At 39.4% G+C, this 14,322-nt stretch overlaps 1 protein-coding gene across 4 annotated transcripts in view; it reads left to right on the top strand.

The window, feature by feature from the left end:
- The window catches only part of exoc6 (exocyst complex component 6), a 49,568-nt gene extending 35,653 nt beyond the window's left edge, over nucleotides 1–13,915 (top strand). For all 4 annotated transcript variants that reach the window (XM_053511074.1, XM_053511073.1, XM_053511076.1 and 1 more), the window contains 4 exons: nucleotides 3,148–3,289; nucleotides 6,814–6,887; nucleotides 10,972–11,084; nucleotides 12,397–13,915. In XM_053511074.1, the coding sequence (XP_053367049.1) occupies nucleotides 3,148–3,289; nucleotides 6,814–6,887; nucleotides 10,972–11,084; nucleotides 12,397–12,529 (462 nt within the window). In that variant the 3' untranslated portion in view covers nucleotides 12,530–13,915. The remainder of the gene's footprint in view (nucleotides 1–3,147; nucleotides 3,290–6,813; nucleotides 6,888–10,971; nucleotides 11,085–12,396) is intronic.
- Nucleotides 13,916–14,322: the final 407 nt, after the last annotated feature.

Below are 14,322 nucleotides of genomic sequence, written 5' to 3'. Positions count from 1 at the left end.
TTGTTGCTCCCATATTAATCACGGCTCTACAGCCAATGAGGGGCGTCTGTGAGCTCATGCAAGCGGAAGGAGCAGATAGCGCTGTCCTCCGAGTGTGTTATGCCGCCCCAAATGGTGCGTGAGCGAAAAGATGCGGTGGGCTGGCGTCATGTGGTTCAGAGGAGTCCTTGGCCCTCCCGACTGAGTGGTAGTAGTAGCCTTATTGTGGGAACCCCCAAGTGACGGGGAGGAATTGGGTACGACTAAATTAGGGAGAAAATCTGGGAAAAATCCCAAATAAATAAATGTGTTCAATTTAAGTGTTACATCCTAGGCTGGACAAGCTTTACAAAACTTTAAAAGATTTTTTTTTAACCCAATGAGGATCATCATGGGCATCATCATAGGATCATTAGGGTAGAAAGTTATTATACATTTAGCCTCCAAACACATTTAGTATTATTTAAGAAAAAAAGATCAGACTCAGCTTTTGTAACCCTACTGTATGCAACGTTGAGTGCAATCGTACACACCCGCTTGGCGTTTTCACTTAGTAGTGGCATGTACATGGACCGTTTGAGTAATTGTCAGTATCGAAGTGGTTTGTGATTTGTGATTTTTATTTTCATTTATTTATTATTTTTTTTAGTTCTCGTCCTAGTCTCTGATTCAGACTCATACACTGCCTTATAAAGCTGTCAGTGTGTCGGTGTGTCGGGTGTTTTAGCTTCTTGTGTGAACTTGAGCAATGTCGAGTGAAGTTGCTTGATAAGATCATCAATCATAAGTCGTTATTTGGAGCTGAGGCTGTAACGCTGTACGGAAGTGTGTGTTGTAGACGCAGGTGTCAAGCGGTAGAGTTTTATGTGGTAAGCTTTAATACTCAGGGCTCTTTTTAAAAGAGTTAAAGGTGGTCTGTAAACACAAAGCATGTCACATTGAGAAGCTTAACAGTGTGTTCATTATTGAATGTCATTTTATATAGATATCAATAACTCACATATTCTGTCTCACATTCTAATAATGAACAAGGTTGATGTATAGGAATCGTTCTGACCAGTTGAGTTAGTAATTTAAGAATGTTAAATGTTTACTATTTGTGTATACAGTGGCAAGAGAAATTATGTGAACCTTTTGGAATTTTCTGCATTCATTTGTCATAAAATGTGACCTGATCTTTAACTAAGTTAAGAGTATTGACAAATATAAAGTGCCTGTTTTTATTGAACACAGCACATCATTTGAACCCATTCCTCCCAGCAGAACTGCTTCAGCTTGGACGTTTTGTGTGTATGGCCTTTTTTCAAGTCATTTCACAGCATCTCTAATGTGTTGAGGTCTGGGCTACAGTGTTTCTGCTGACGTACAGAACATCCTCACATTTTTGATACACTTGGAAATTCATCTTCCTCTTAATGACTGTAAGATGGCCAGGTCCTGATCATCGTGTTTCCTTTACCATAATTTACATTTACGGCATTTGGCAGTCGCCCTCATCCAGAGCAGCTTGCATTTGATCTCATTATGCAGCTGAGCAGTTGAAGGTTAAGGGCCTTACTCAATTGATGGTGGTAGGGTTTGAACCTGTGACCTTCCGGACCATTGGTCCAATGCCTTAACCACTGAGCTACCCCTGCTAATTCACAGTTGCGATGATGTTTTCATGATGTTATGCAGTGCACTTTCCAAATAGTTCAAAACATTTTGCCAATACTACTGTGAAGCGTAGGTCTTTCGCAAACTTCAGGCGTGTAGCAATGTTCTTTTTTTTCTTCTTCTTTACTTTTCAACTTCCTTAGTGGTGTCCTGCCATGTACACCCTACTTGTCTAATGTTTTACGTACTGTAGACTCATGAGCACCCTTGGGGTTGTTTCTTCACCTCGTAAAAAACGAGTCTGTCCGTTCTGCTCTTGGGGTCATTTTAACTGGGCGCCCACTTCTTGGTAGAGTAGCCGCAGTCCCAAAGTGTCTTCATTTATAGATTATTTACATAAATGTAGACTGATGACTTTCTAAAGTATTTGAAATAACTTTGTAACCTTTCTCAGCTTCATGTAAATCGACAATTATTCATCATAGATCCTCCGAACGCTCTTTTTGGCAAGGCATGGAGGCTTAGTAGTTAGCACTGTCGACCTTGTACCTCCAGGTCGCGGGTTCAAATCCTGCATGGAGTTTACATGTTCTCCACGCGCTTGATTGTTTTCCTTCAGGTTCTCTGGTTTCCTAAATCAGTCATGCAGACATGCAGATCAGGCAAATAGGAATAAACACGATAGTCACCATTGGCCTCCACGGTTCCTAGTTGGATGGATGGAAGGATGAACAGCTCACATGAGCATATTCTTCTTGTGCTGAGCAAACTCAAACCGTTTGAGTGGGTTTTATCAGTCAAAGTAGCTCTAGTCTACACATCCATGACTCCAGGAGTGCTAACACCAGGCTCCAATTAGTTTTTTTGTTGTTGAGGTCATCGACTCAAGGATTCACATCCTTTTTTCCACTAGCACTATGAGATTTTTATGGTTGTTCTCAATAAAGACACTATGTGTGTCAATACTCTTCACTTTGAAGAAGATCCGGTCACATTTGGTGACAAATGAATGCAGAAAACCATAACATTCCAAAAAGGTTTGCCATCCTTCTTCTCGCCACTGTAAATATCTTGCACTTGGTAAGTTATGAGCATGTGTGTATGTTGGTGTAGCAGCTAGTGCATGAGTGTTGTGTGTGCGCGTGAGTGTTTTAAATTCGTTCGGTTTAATCCTACCCTGTGTGTCCTCCCGCTCATGATGAGCCGTGTCGATGACCTGCATGATCAGTCGTTATCAGTATGTGATTTAACAGTGTGTGAGAGTGTGTGTGTGTGTCCAAAATGCAAGGCAGTTTTGTAGTACCTGTTTTCATGGTTAGTGCTGTAGACACCCTTTAACTGAGAATAATGATGTGTTTGTTTTTGAGCTGAAACCAAATTGTAGGTAATTTCCTGATCTGAATGTTGATGTTGAACAGGCCAGAGTTAACTCTTATCAGGGGAACACGCTGAATGTAAATATTTGTTGAAGTGGGACACTGAGGTGAGTGGTGACCCAGCACTGCTTGATGTCATCTCTGCTGTGTTTCTGTGTGTATATGTGTGTGTGTGTGTGTGTGTGTGTGTGTGTAGGGGAAAGTGGCTCAGACGGCCTGCATGTCGGCTTGCAAGCACCTCGCAACGTCCATGATGCAGATGCTGCTTGACACAGAGCTCAAGCAGGTCAGCATGGGGGCCATCCAGCAGTTCAACCTGGACGTCATCCAGTGTGAACGTAAGTGTTGCGCCACTAGAACTATCGCTGCATCAAAAGCACACGTTTAATCCATCACTAGGTAATACGAGCGAATACAGATGTGCCCGATTTCACATTCCTGTAAAGACAGTGTTACTTCCAGAGAACGGTAATGACTCTCTCACCCTGTCGGCTCCTAAACAAAATCTAAAGGAGCAAATCCTAACCCAGGGCTGTGTGTATACTGACTGTAGTGTGTGTGTGTGTGTGCCAGTTTCCCATCACGTCAATGTTTCCCACAGATCTGAAATATACTTGCAGTGGTAGCCAGCGGAATGAGCCGGCGTTACCTGCCAGTGGTTTATTATATACCACAAACAACAAATATATACTGTATATGACTTTTAACACAATCATTTGGTTTATTTGATATATTTGTATGAATGTCATATTTTAGAGATCCAACTTAAACACCCTTTTCTTCCATCTACACATATGTGAAGAGTAAGATAAAGAACTAAAGAAAAAAAAAGAACTAAACACTCTTTGGTGGAGCTGTTTGTCAGAGCATGTTTTTGCATTACCATGTTTTAATAAATATACAGAATTATACAGGATTGTACAGTATAGTGTGGGGATGTGACTCACCTATCGATACTATGTTATCACGATTCTTGGTTGCAGATTCGATTAAAATTGCGATTTTATAAGTATCGTGATTTTATAATCCTAATTCGGTCGTACATTTACACCTGATTCTTTTACAAGTTTAATAATTAATAGAATGTAGCTCATCCTTATAAATTAGTTTTCTCATTAAAAACCAAGAACAGTACAAACTCAATTAAAATACAAGAATTTAACATTTAACCGAGCAGTCTGCCATAATTATGATTTCTATAGAAATAATTCACTCCTACCCATGGGATACAAATATCTAGATGCTTTCTACCGGTAAAGAAAAAAATGTTGAAAGAAATGCTGATGTTTATTGCCTCTCATGTCTCCAATAAAATATACACCATAAAAATGCAATTATGATACACCACGTGGAACGTGAGGCTGATGAATACGTAAATCATGAGCCTCCAAACAAAAGAATGACCCATCTCTAATACAGAGTGACATACCTTTTTTCTTTTCAGCACAACCTAGGCAACATGATAAACTGATTTTTTTTTTCATTTTAACCAACTATACAAACATGGCTTTGAAAAAAAACATGGGCAAAGAAATAGTACAGATTTCATGTTTTTTATGGTTTTCTTCAGTGGTTTATAATAATAATAATAATAATAAGCGTTTTTTTAATGCTGTGTTTTTGCGACATCATTCCCTAATTCCACTATTAGCAGTAAAGTTCTTATGTTTAAAAAGTAATGATAACTTTGGTGTTACATGACTGTGCATTTGATATGATATTAAGATATTATATGAGATGTACAGTTTGATGTCTAAAACCACCTCCATTGATCCATTGACACACGCTGACAGGACGTCTGATTATGCAGAAGTTTTTTTGTTTGTTTGTTTGTTTGTTTGTTTTTAACCGGCCATTGACCAGGTGCTGTGTTGCAGCACGGATCTGTGCTGCTGGACTTTTAAGGGTAAATCTTCCTGTTTTTTTTGTTTTTGTTTTTAACAGAAGAACCTGTTCACCGTGAGAAACTGTGTTTCTCTGCAGAGCAGGTGTGACCCTCAGTACTCCCTTCTTATTCTTTTTACACCAGCTGGCATCCACTCCATTCACTGCCTCTCAGTACAGGAACAAAGTGTCTGCTAATAGGTAATCGATCGCAGACGGCACCGTTCCCCTGGACAGATTTGGCAAATATACTTGGGTTGTTGTAAGTATACTTGGGCAGCCCATCTAAGTATACTGTGTGTGTGTGTGTGTGTGTGTGTGGGAAACAGCGGTAAATGTAGGAGGAGGTTCTCTGGAGGCTGTCATTTTAGGGGAAACAACAAATCCTACAAACTTTTAAGAATCAAATAAGTGTGCCAATACTTCTTATCAAGTCTTTAATCCAAAAGCAATCGTCAGTTGGACAAAAGTTTGTTGTATGTTTGAGATTAAAACTTACCAAATGCCACAAGAAGGTGTGTATATGTGACTGAATTTCAAATGTCTGTCTGCATTATGCATGAAAGCACTAGATGTGTTAGATAGCACCAAACCTTTTTCATACATCTTACTCATGGATTCTTGCCATTCTTTTGCGTCTATAGAAAATATGGCATAATATGATATAAACCTTAATTAAGCTTTGCGTTCTGTTTATAATAGAAATCTATATTACTGAGGTTGAAATATAGATTCCATGGTATGGGAAAATCAGTTATTACAAATCCATTGTTAGAGCTTTTTTTTGTGACCAAGATGAGGAAAAGGTACATTAGGCATTTTAAATCAATGCTGCATTATTCTACGATGGGGCTTTTTTATATGCAGTATGTTTATAATATAAATTATTACCGATCTAAACATTTAGAGACCACACGGTGGTGTAGTGGTTAGCACTGTCGCCTTGCACATGCAGGGTCTGGGTTCGATTCCAGGCCAGGTTCGATTCCCGCCTTTGTTGCATGGTGCTTGCATGTTCTCTCCGTGCTTGGTGGGTTTCCTCTGGGTATCCCGGTGTCCTCCCACAGTCCAAAGACATGCAGATTAGGCTAATTGGTGTTCCCAAATTGCCCGTAGTTTGTGTGTGTGTCCTGCAATTGATTGCCACCCTGTCCATATGCAAGTAACTCTTGCATATGGGTTACTTGTTGTAGGAGTACTGTAGGTATTGCCACAGCATTACTGAGAGCGTGTTTCTTAGTTTTTGAGTGTTGTATTAACACCAGGGCCATGGAATCCAAATGTACTTTTAAAAACATTAATTTATCTAGCAGAGTGATCTGAATATGCCGTAAATCTTTAAGAACGTGCCTGTTGGTCTCATAAAGGAAAATAAAAAGACTGAGCTCGTATCATGTCCCTTCATGAGAAAAGCAATCCAAAAAACATGTGCATAATGATTTTTTTAAAAATAGAACAGTAAGTAACGAGCTCATATAAAACCTGGCATTTAAATTAAGGGTGCATATTGTTTTGCTGCTTAAATGCAGAACCTGATCTGCGGAAAGACCTCCCATATCTTATGCAGGAGGTGGAGGACAAAGTGTGTGTGTGAGTGTGTGGTGTTTGTAGCTGCCCCAGTAGAGCCCTGGAGCTGGTATGACAGGGTGAATCAGAGTTCATACCAGGGTTCAGCGGCACAGGGATTACCTGAGGCCTCTCGCTGGCTGTGAATCGAGAACCGAAAAGGCTCATCGTTTCACGGTCCAATTTACATTCACAGGTGGTTCAGCTTCCACCAGGCGTCCAGGACGCTGGAGTATTTCTTTACAAGTAACTGCTGAGAACGAATGCATATCTGTTGCTCTGCCTCATGTGGGATAAGCACCTCGTAACAGGTTCCTCATGTGATACAAATACGATACAGTGACCCTGAACAAAGAATAAACAAGTAAACTGTGGCTAGTTAAATAAAAATGCATTCTTGATGTCTTTGCAGTCTTCGCCAGTTCAGAGCCTGTGCCGGGATTCCAGGGGGACACACTACAGCTGGCGTTCATTGACCTCCGACAGGTAAGCGCGAGATCTTAGGAACTGATCCGAGGTGAAGAAGCTACGGTGTCTCGGAATGGAAAACCCAGTGATTTACAGTATCAGTATCATTAAGCTACAGCATCCTCAGAGATAGCCATGTGTATGTTTAATCTGTTCTGATTATTACTCATGATTAGTTAAAATGGGGTACTTCACTTAATGTTATTTATACATACCACTTAACATTAATACATTAAGATTGATTGTCAAATCTAATAATAAGCGAAAAGAGGAAAAAAGAGGAATCCACACAATACTGGGCTATATTTTTGCATTAGTGCTATGGCTGATCAGTGTATATACTGCCTTCCTCATGTACTGAAATGGCATGGACCTACCTCAGATTAAAGATATATGGGTTCAAAATCAATCAAAAGATAGATATGAAATGAAGGAATTTAAACGTGCCTTTTCTGGATCTTACATCAAAATCGTTCGTCTACACTTCGGAATGTGGCACTTTCGGTGTCAGATCACTTCACTTTTAAGCAAAAGAAAAAAAGGATAGGGACAAATTAATTACTTTCAGGTTGCATAGTGGCGTACTGGTTAGCACTGTTGCCCTGCAGCTTCTTTCTCTTGTTGTTTGTTTTCGGAGGGTTTCCCCCTTCAGTCCTCCTCTTAAAGAGGTTAAATGTTTCTCAATTGGATTAAGGTCACTGAATTAAGGCCCTTTTTCACCTGACGGTGTGTTTTGGGGTCAAATTCCAATTATTTTGGATTTGCATTTCTCTGAAATTGACATTGTTTTTTCATCATGATTTCGACATCAATAAAGCTTAGTGAACCTGATATAGTAGCAGCAGTGCAAGCCCAGGCCATGGCACTATCACCACCATGCTTGATCTATGGGCTTGTATGTTTTGGATCATGAGCAGATCCTTTCTTTCAGCACATTTTGGCCTTTCCATCACTTTGGTACAGGTTAGTCTTGGTTCCCAAGCTTGACTCTCATCTCATTTCAGTCTGGCCTTCTGATTTTTACTGCTCAGTTTTTGTCATAATCTGCTGTTGACTATATAAGTGTTTTGAAAACCAATGGTTGCTATCTTTCCTCAGGACATTACAAAATGTTGTCATGTCTCTGTTTAGTGTTTTTGCAATGTCCTAACCACACACACCCCCTCCCATTTTGCAATCAAATGCAGTCTTCACTGCAAAACTCAGAGCTTAAATGAAGAGCAGATTAATTAAGAGGTTTTAATTGTGTAAACCAACATTGAGATAAAAGAATGATAGAAAAAAAACCTGTCAGTCTTGCGTTCCAATATTTAAAAAAAAAAACGGTGGGTTCAAACAACAGGTGCGATGTGCCTGTTTATTTAACACTAGAAAATCAGAAAATAAAAACTGAATCTTCTCATTCATTGGTTGATCTCAAACCCACATGTCCTCATGTGTAGCAGAAACAAACTTACTTTAGTTAATGTAATGTACAATTACACATCCCTTTCACAAACAAGTTAAAGAGTGAAAAAAACAGCCATAATGATGGAGTGTGTGGTGTGGAAAAGGGAATACGTCGTCTAGCTTATCAAATAGCGATAAGGGCATTCCATGGACTGTCTTAAATATCTAAAGGATTTCTTTGCTTCAAGTGCCGTCTGATTTTGGTTCAGCTAGAGGCGGCCGTCAGAGCGAGCTCTCGGGACAGGGTCAAGCACCCCGCTCCAAAGATAAGGGGGAAAAGTAAAGTGCCAGTGGTCAGGCTTTACCGCCTCACCCTGCCCTTCCTTTTAAGGTTAACCTCCCCGTTCAGTACATGCCACTCACATCAGGATCCCGCTATCTTAGGATACCTGGTATCAGTTTTGACAAGGGCCACAGGCAGCACATAAGATGGATCCACTGGAGAACATACTGACCCCAAATGCAGAGGTCACAATGTCACTGCCAATCATCTGACCACTAATGGACACTCTTGTTTACTCTGGGCTGGTTCAAACAATTTTTAAGCCTTTGTTATCTGTAACTCGAGCTGCTGAAGTTAAATCCTGATAAAAGCCATGTAATCTTCAAAAAAAACATTGTTGGATATAAACTAGAAACTGTATTTAACTATATTTAAAGCAGGTCTGAACTGGCAACGGCATCCTCTTTCAAATATATACAGTCCTATGGGGAGATCTTTTATATTTAGGAGAAATCTGGACGTTCTACAATATGATGCTTCGATATGATGATCATCTATTTGTAAATTCTTCCATTGTTTATCATTGAAAAACATCCATCTCAGGTGTACTGCATCTGAACTCTGGCAGTAAGGTTTTTGCGTGTGAAGAATCGGCATACATGCAGCTTAAAAGCCCTAACCCTGATGATTGATTGTGGTATTGCTTCATCTGTAATCTTGGTGGATCTTTAATTCTAGTTTTTAATTAAAATGCCCCAAGGGAAACACATTTCTATCAAATTATGTTACGGGTACAAAACCTAATGGACTGACATGGAATGTTTTGACTGAACTTTAATAAAAACAAAATCTGCAGATGCAAGATGATTGTCATTAAGCATAAGGTACAGAACAAATAAAGCCAGGAGATAAAGAAAGTAAGGAGGCGGTGAAAGGTGGACTGGAGATGAGACGGACACACCTACGGCTTCTGACAGGTTGAGGGTTGCTTGGGCAGAGTTACTTAATTTTTTAGTGATCATGAACAGTAGATGAAATAAAATTTAGAGACTTAAAAAATATGAAGAGGATTTGTGGTGATGTAACCTGAGATTTGCCTTTTAACTTAAGTTTTAAAAGTAAAAAGAAAAAAAAAAATGTACCCTCCATGTTTTCTTGGATACAAATGTATTAAAAAAATAACTTATCTTCTACCACAACACTTTAAATCTCATGAGATGAGTGAAATGTGTTGTCTCCATTTAGTTAAAGTTATGCACAAATGTCCTCAATTTTACACTTATATGACCCTGTCAGATCAAATCAAGTTTATTACTGTGTCAATCCCGGCATCTGAGATCAGTGCAAGTTTCGAAAAATCTGTTCAAATCCTATTTTAGGTGTTTTTAAATAATAATTTCATGACGTACTAAGAAAGCGAAACTCATTTAGGGCGTTTTCACATTAGGCACGATTGGTTTGTACCGTGCTCAAGAGCGGTTTCTCCCCCTCCCCACTCCCCCACGTACTTGGGTGCACTTTCCTATTTTTACACTCCGATACATCAGCTCCTATACTACTTGGTTTGTGAGCTGCCATCAAATACTAGAAAAGAAGAAAACGATGAAGTTAACTTTCACACTTTGTCTAATCATAACGAGTAACTAGCTTGGATAGTGTTCATTAACATGCTTTAAATCACTGTTTACCTTTCTCATTTCACAATTCTGTTGAAGGATCAAGAACAGAATTATTGTATTTATCAGTTGTATTTATCAGGCAAAATTGATCAAACCAAAAAAATTCGAGACCTGGCTTGATATGATGGGTTTACATCTTGTCATATCGAAACCCTTACAGACTCTCTCCCACAGTCTCTCCCTTCGTTTAGTGTCTGTAATGCAGCCCAGCAGGAGGGTTAGACAGCACTACATGATGCTCTGGCAATCAGGCCTTCTCAATACGGACCGCATAGCAGGTGTGAAATGGAATTAGCTCTAAATTCGACTCTGTGTAACAAACGAGCCAGCCAGCAATCATCCCCCTATTGCTTAATAGCCATTAGCATGCATTGTAGTTAAGCTGTCCTGAGAGACAGCTCTACTCCACGTGTCTCAAACCTGGTTTCCCAACCGGAGATGTAAAGTGGTCGGAAGGCATGTACCAGTGTGACTGCAGGCCAGAGCAGAGCTGGGATTAATCCCTGTCCAGGTTATCCAGAGGTCACCAAGGGATTGCTTTTCCTTTTGCATTTTGAATGCCAGATCCAGGCTTCTCCACAAGTAACCCCCGCCGGCAGCTCGAATACCCCACCTCCCCCCATTCTCAATCTACAGCGCTTTACATTTCCAGTAAATTAAGATCACTGAGTTATTGTCTTTGTGTAAATGAACTTGTTTAATTCCATGATCAGCGCTCTGTATTGTAATTATCTGTTTCTTTGTGTTGCAGCTGCTCGACTTGTTCATGGTGTGGGACTGGTCCACATACCTAGCGGACTACGGACAGCCCACCTCAAAGTATCTTCGGGTCAACCCGTCTACCGCACTTGCACTTTTGGAGAAGTTAGTATTCCTCCATCCCCTTGATTTTTTATTACTTCTGCTTATCTAGTTGTCTTGTTTCTGAGATATTTATTGAAAAGTTGCTTTATTAATGTGAAGTTAGGATTATTGGTGCATCTAATATGCAATGTTCTTCTTTCTTGGAATGCTATCATGCGACAGAGTCAACCGAGGGTAGGTAGTAACAGTTTCACGTAATTCCCTGCATGTAATGTAATTGCACCGGTGAAACAATTCTCCTTGGAAATTCCGGCATCAGCCAGCAGTGTTTAGTACTCGATTAGTAACTTGATTTGATTGATTTGAGTGTTTTTTCTATAACAGCATGGTACTAAGTGTAGTTTCACCCACAAGGTAAATCTCAGTAGTAGTTCTGATAAGTAAGCATATTTATTATTGACGGGACGATCAATCGCGATCAAGTATGAAAAAGATTGATAAAAAAAAAACATTTCTAAAACAAGCCCTGTTGCATGTTTTTCCCCATGCGCAACTGCTGTGTTTCAGAAACGTGCATGCTTATAATGCCGATAACTGTTAACGCTTACAAAACGGCTGTACCGGAGCTGTATTATTCACTGGGAACTAATGGTACAGCTATTTGCAACAAGGGTTGTAATATTTGGCCCAGATTATTTACATTGTACTTGCATTCCAGATGACAAACTTTATGATCATGAGAAACGTTCTAATGACCAAGAACTATTGTAATGCACCTCAATTTTGATTCGTTTTTAATAGACAGACGGTTATTGATTCCCATAGTAACAACTTGTACAAGGATGTATAAGACGGATGATCCAGATAGACAATTTTTTTCTATATGGTGACATTTATTGTATATAGACCATATGAATATAGGTTTTTTTTTTGTCATCTTATAAACCACAAGGAGAAAAAAATACAGGCTGGTAATGGAATGGCTGTTTATAGCTGCTATAGTGTAAGTAATAGCACAAGAAACTTACTTGTTGCACAAATGTTTGGCAAAATTTAATAGAACTATAAATGGATAAATCATGCTGTAATAGAAAATACCATCCCATCCCATGATGAAAACTACAAGGAGATTGCAGAGCAGCAGACTTTTTTTTTCCAATAATACTGAAACTAACTAAATATACAATCACTGTCACATTTTTTTCTTTTTAATTAACATCTACTATTTAAGCCACACTCCACACCCTGTGTAACAATACATCATATGAAACGACACGCTCACATCACATTTACAGCTAACCATGAACTATATAAGGGTATAAGTTTCCTATACAGCCTAATTATTTCCTCACTGTGATATTGTTTTTTCCAGAATGAAGGACACAAGCAAAAAGAACAACATCTTTTCTCAGTTCCGAAAGAACGACCGCGACAAGCAGAAGCTGATCGAGACGGTGGTGAAGCAGCTGAGGACTCTAGTGAACGGCATGTCGCAGCACTCCTAGACCCCGTCCCTTTAACGTCCGCCTTCCTGCACTTCCTGATCCCACATGTGATGAAAGCACAGTGCAGAATTTCAGACTACAGCACTGTTGTTTATTTGCTCCTCCAGCTATGATGATGGCTCAGCGTAGCTCGCTCGCCCAGCCGCCGCGTCTCCGGTGCCCATTGCCAAAACGTCTCCTGCCATGTCATGTTCCATTTCTAACTGAATCGATATTGTAAATACGGGATTAAAAAGAAAAATAAACCAAGACGACGACGAATGGGGATCGGTTTACCAAATGCAAACGATTAAGCAGTAATTTCTTCTTTTAACGTCTTTTTAATGGCCAAGGAATTAAGTTTTTGTATATTGTTCGAAGTGAAAAATGATTGTATCGCTACTCTGGAGTGCCGATGTGGGAACGATGAATGATGAAGTCCTCACGTGAGACTGACGTTCACGCCGAGATCTTTAAGAAAAATCTCCAGAGTGGGATAGGCCGTGAAGTTTTTAGTGTAAATATTTTAAATTATATTTAATACTACTATCAAATCACGCTTTCCACACATTCGCTGAAGTGAATTAGTTTGCCTATCAATCTGTGGCATAGAGGGGGAAAAAAACATGCATGAATGTGTGTGTGTGTGGGTTGTTGTTTTTTATTATTATTATTATTATTATTTAAGGCCGAAGGCGACAGGATGTTTTAATAATTTTGCATCTATTTCTTCATGTAAGGGAATAATGGTCTTTAGCTGTAAATGACATTTCATGATGTACAAAACAGTTGCTTGTGTCTGAAATGCTCTGTGGAAGTCTATTTTTTATTTAATTTTAATTTCCTCAGGGTGAAATGAAAGCTTTTTTTTTTAGTTCCGACGCTTTCAAGGCTCACACTAAAGGAGAAAGAAAACGAGCAATAACTGGTCCGCGCGCAGCCGCAGAAGCAAGGCTGCATTTCATCACGACTTCAGTTGCTCTCTGTCTTTCCGCAGACTTTGCACCAAATATTACTTAAGTTATTTACATATGTATATGTAACTTATTTACATATATATGTGTTTATATGTATGTATGCTTGTGAAGTTAACATGTTGTTGTACAAAATGGAAAATAGAGATTCTCTACATCAGAAATCAGCGATTGCATGGGTGGGGTTTGTTCCTGTCCTGGAAATAGAATGGGGGGGTGAAAGTTTATTGATAATTCTTAGTGATTCCACATGTTCAGTTTTGTTTTCAGTCTGTTTAGGTTGAAACAGCACTAGTTACATTTCTCCCCTTCTTATTGAAAGAAGAAGACTGTAACGTCTCCGACATAATGTTTAGTGAGAACCCCGAAATCACGACTTTTCCCAGAATGCATTTGTTTCTGTCTGCTTTAATAAAATGGGATCTAAAAAATACATTGTGTTCACAAGGTTTATTTACAAACATGTTGTCATTTATGGATAAATTGTGGTGTTACAAACTAGCACTGAAACTGCTTAAAGATGGACTTGGTGTCATGAAATTCACAACTTCTGTAGAAGTCTGTCCAAATTACAAATTCTTTAACTCTGCCCTAAAAATATCTAGCTGGATTTATAATCAATCACAGATCAAAGGCAATCTTCACATTTCCACCATACCCAATACTGGATAGCGAGTGAAGCACCAATACCACTTATTCCAATTCTACTAATAGAGTAGGTTCAGATCCTGACATGATCCTGACATGATCCTGCCATCTTCTAGGAATTCTCCAAGTTTCCTGGCGGGTGTAGAGAAGTGCTTCAGGACATTTTGCGTCCTGGGCTTATGAACAAGATCC

This window comes from Clarias gariepinus, chromosome 14, assembly GCF_024256425.1.
Source record: "Clarias gariepinus isolate MV-2021 ecotype Netherlands chromosome 14, CGAR_prim_01v2, whole genome shotgun sequence".
NCBI lineage: Eukaryota > Metazoa > Chordata > Actinopteri > Siluriformes > Clariidae > Clarias > Clarias gariepinus.
Note: the sequence above shows the minus strand (reverse complement) of the source record. Positions and strands in the feature narration are given on the sequence as shown.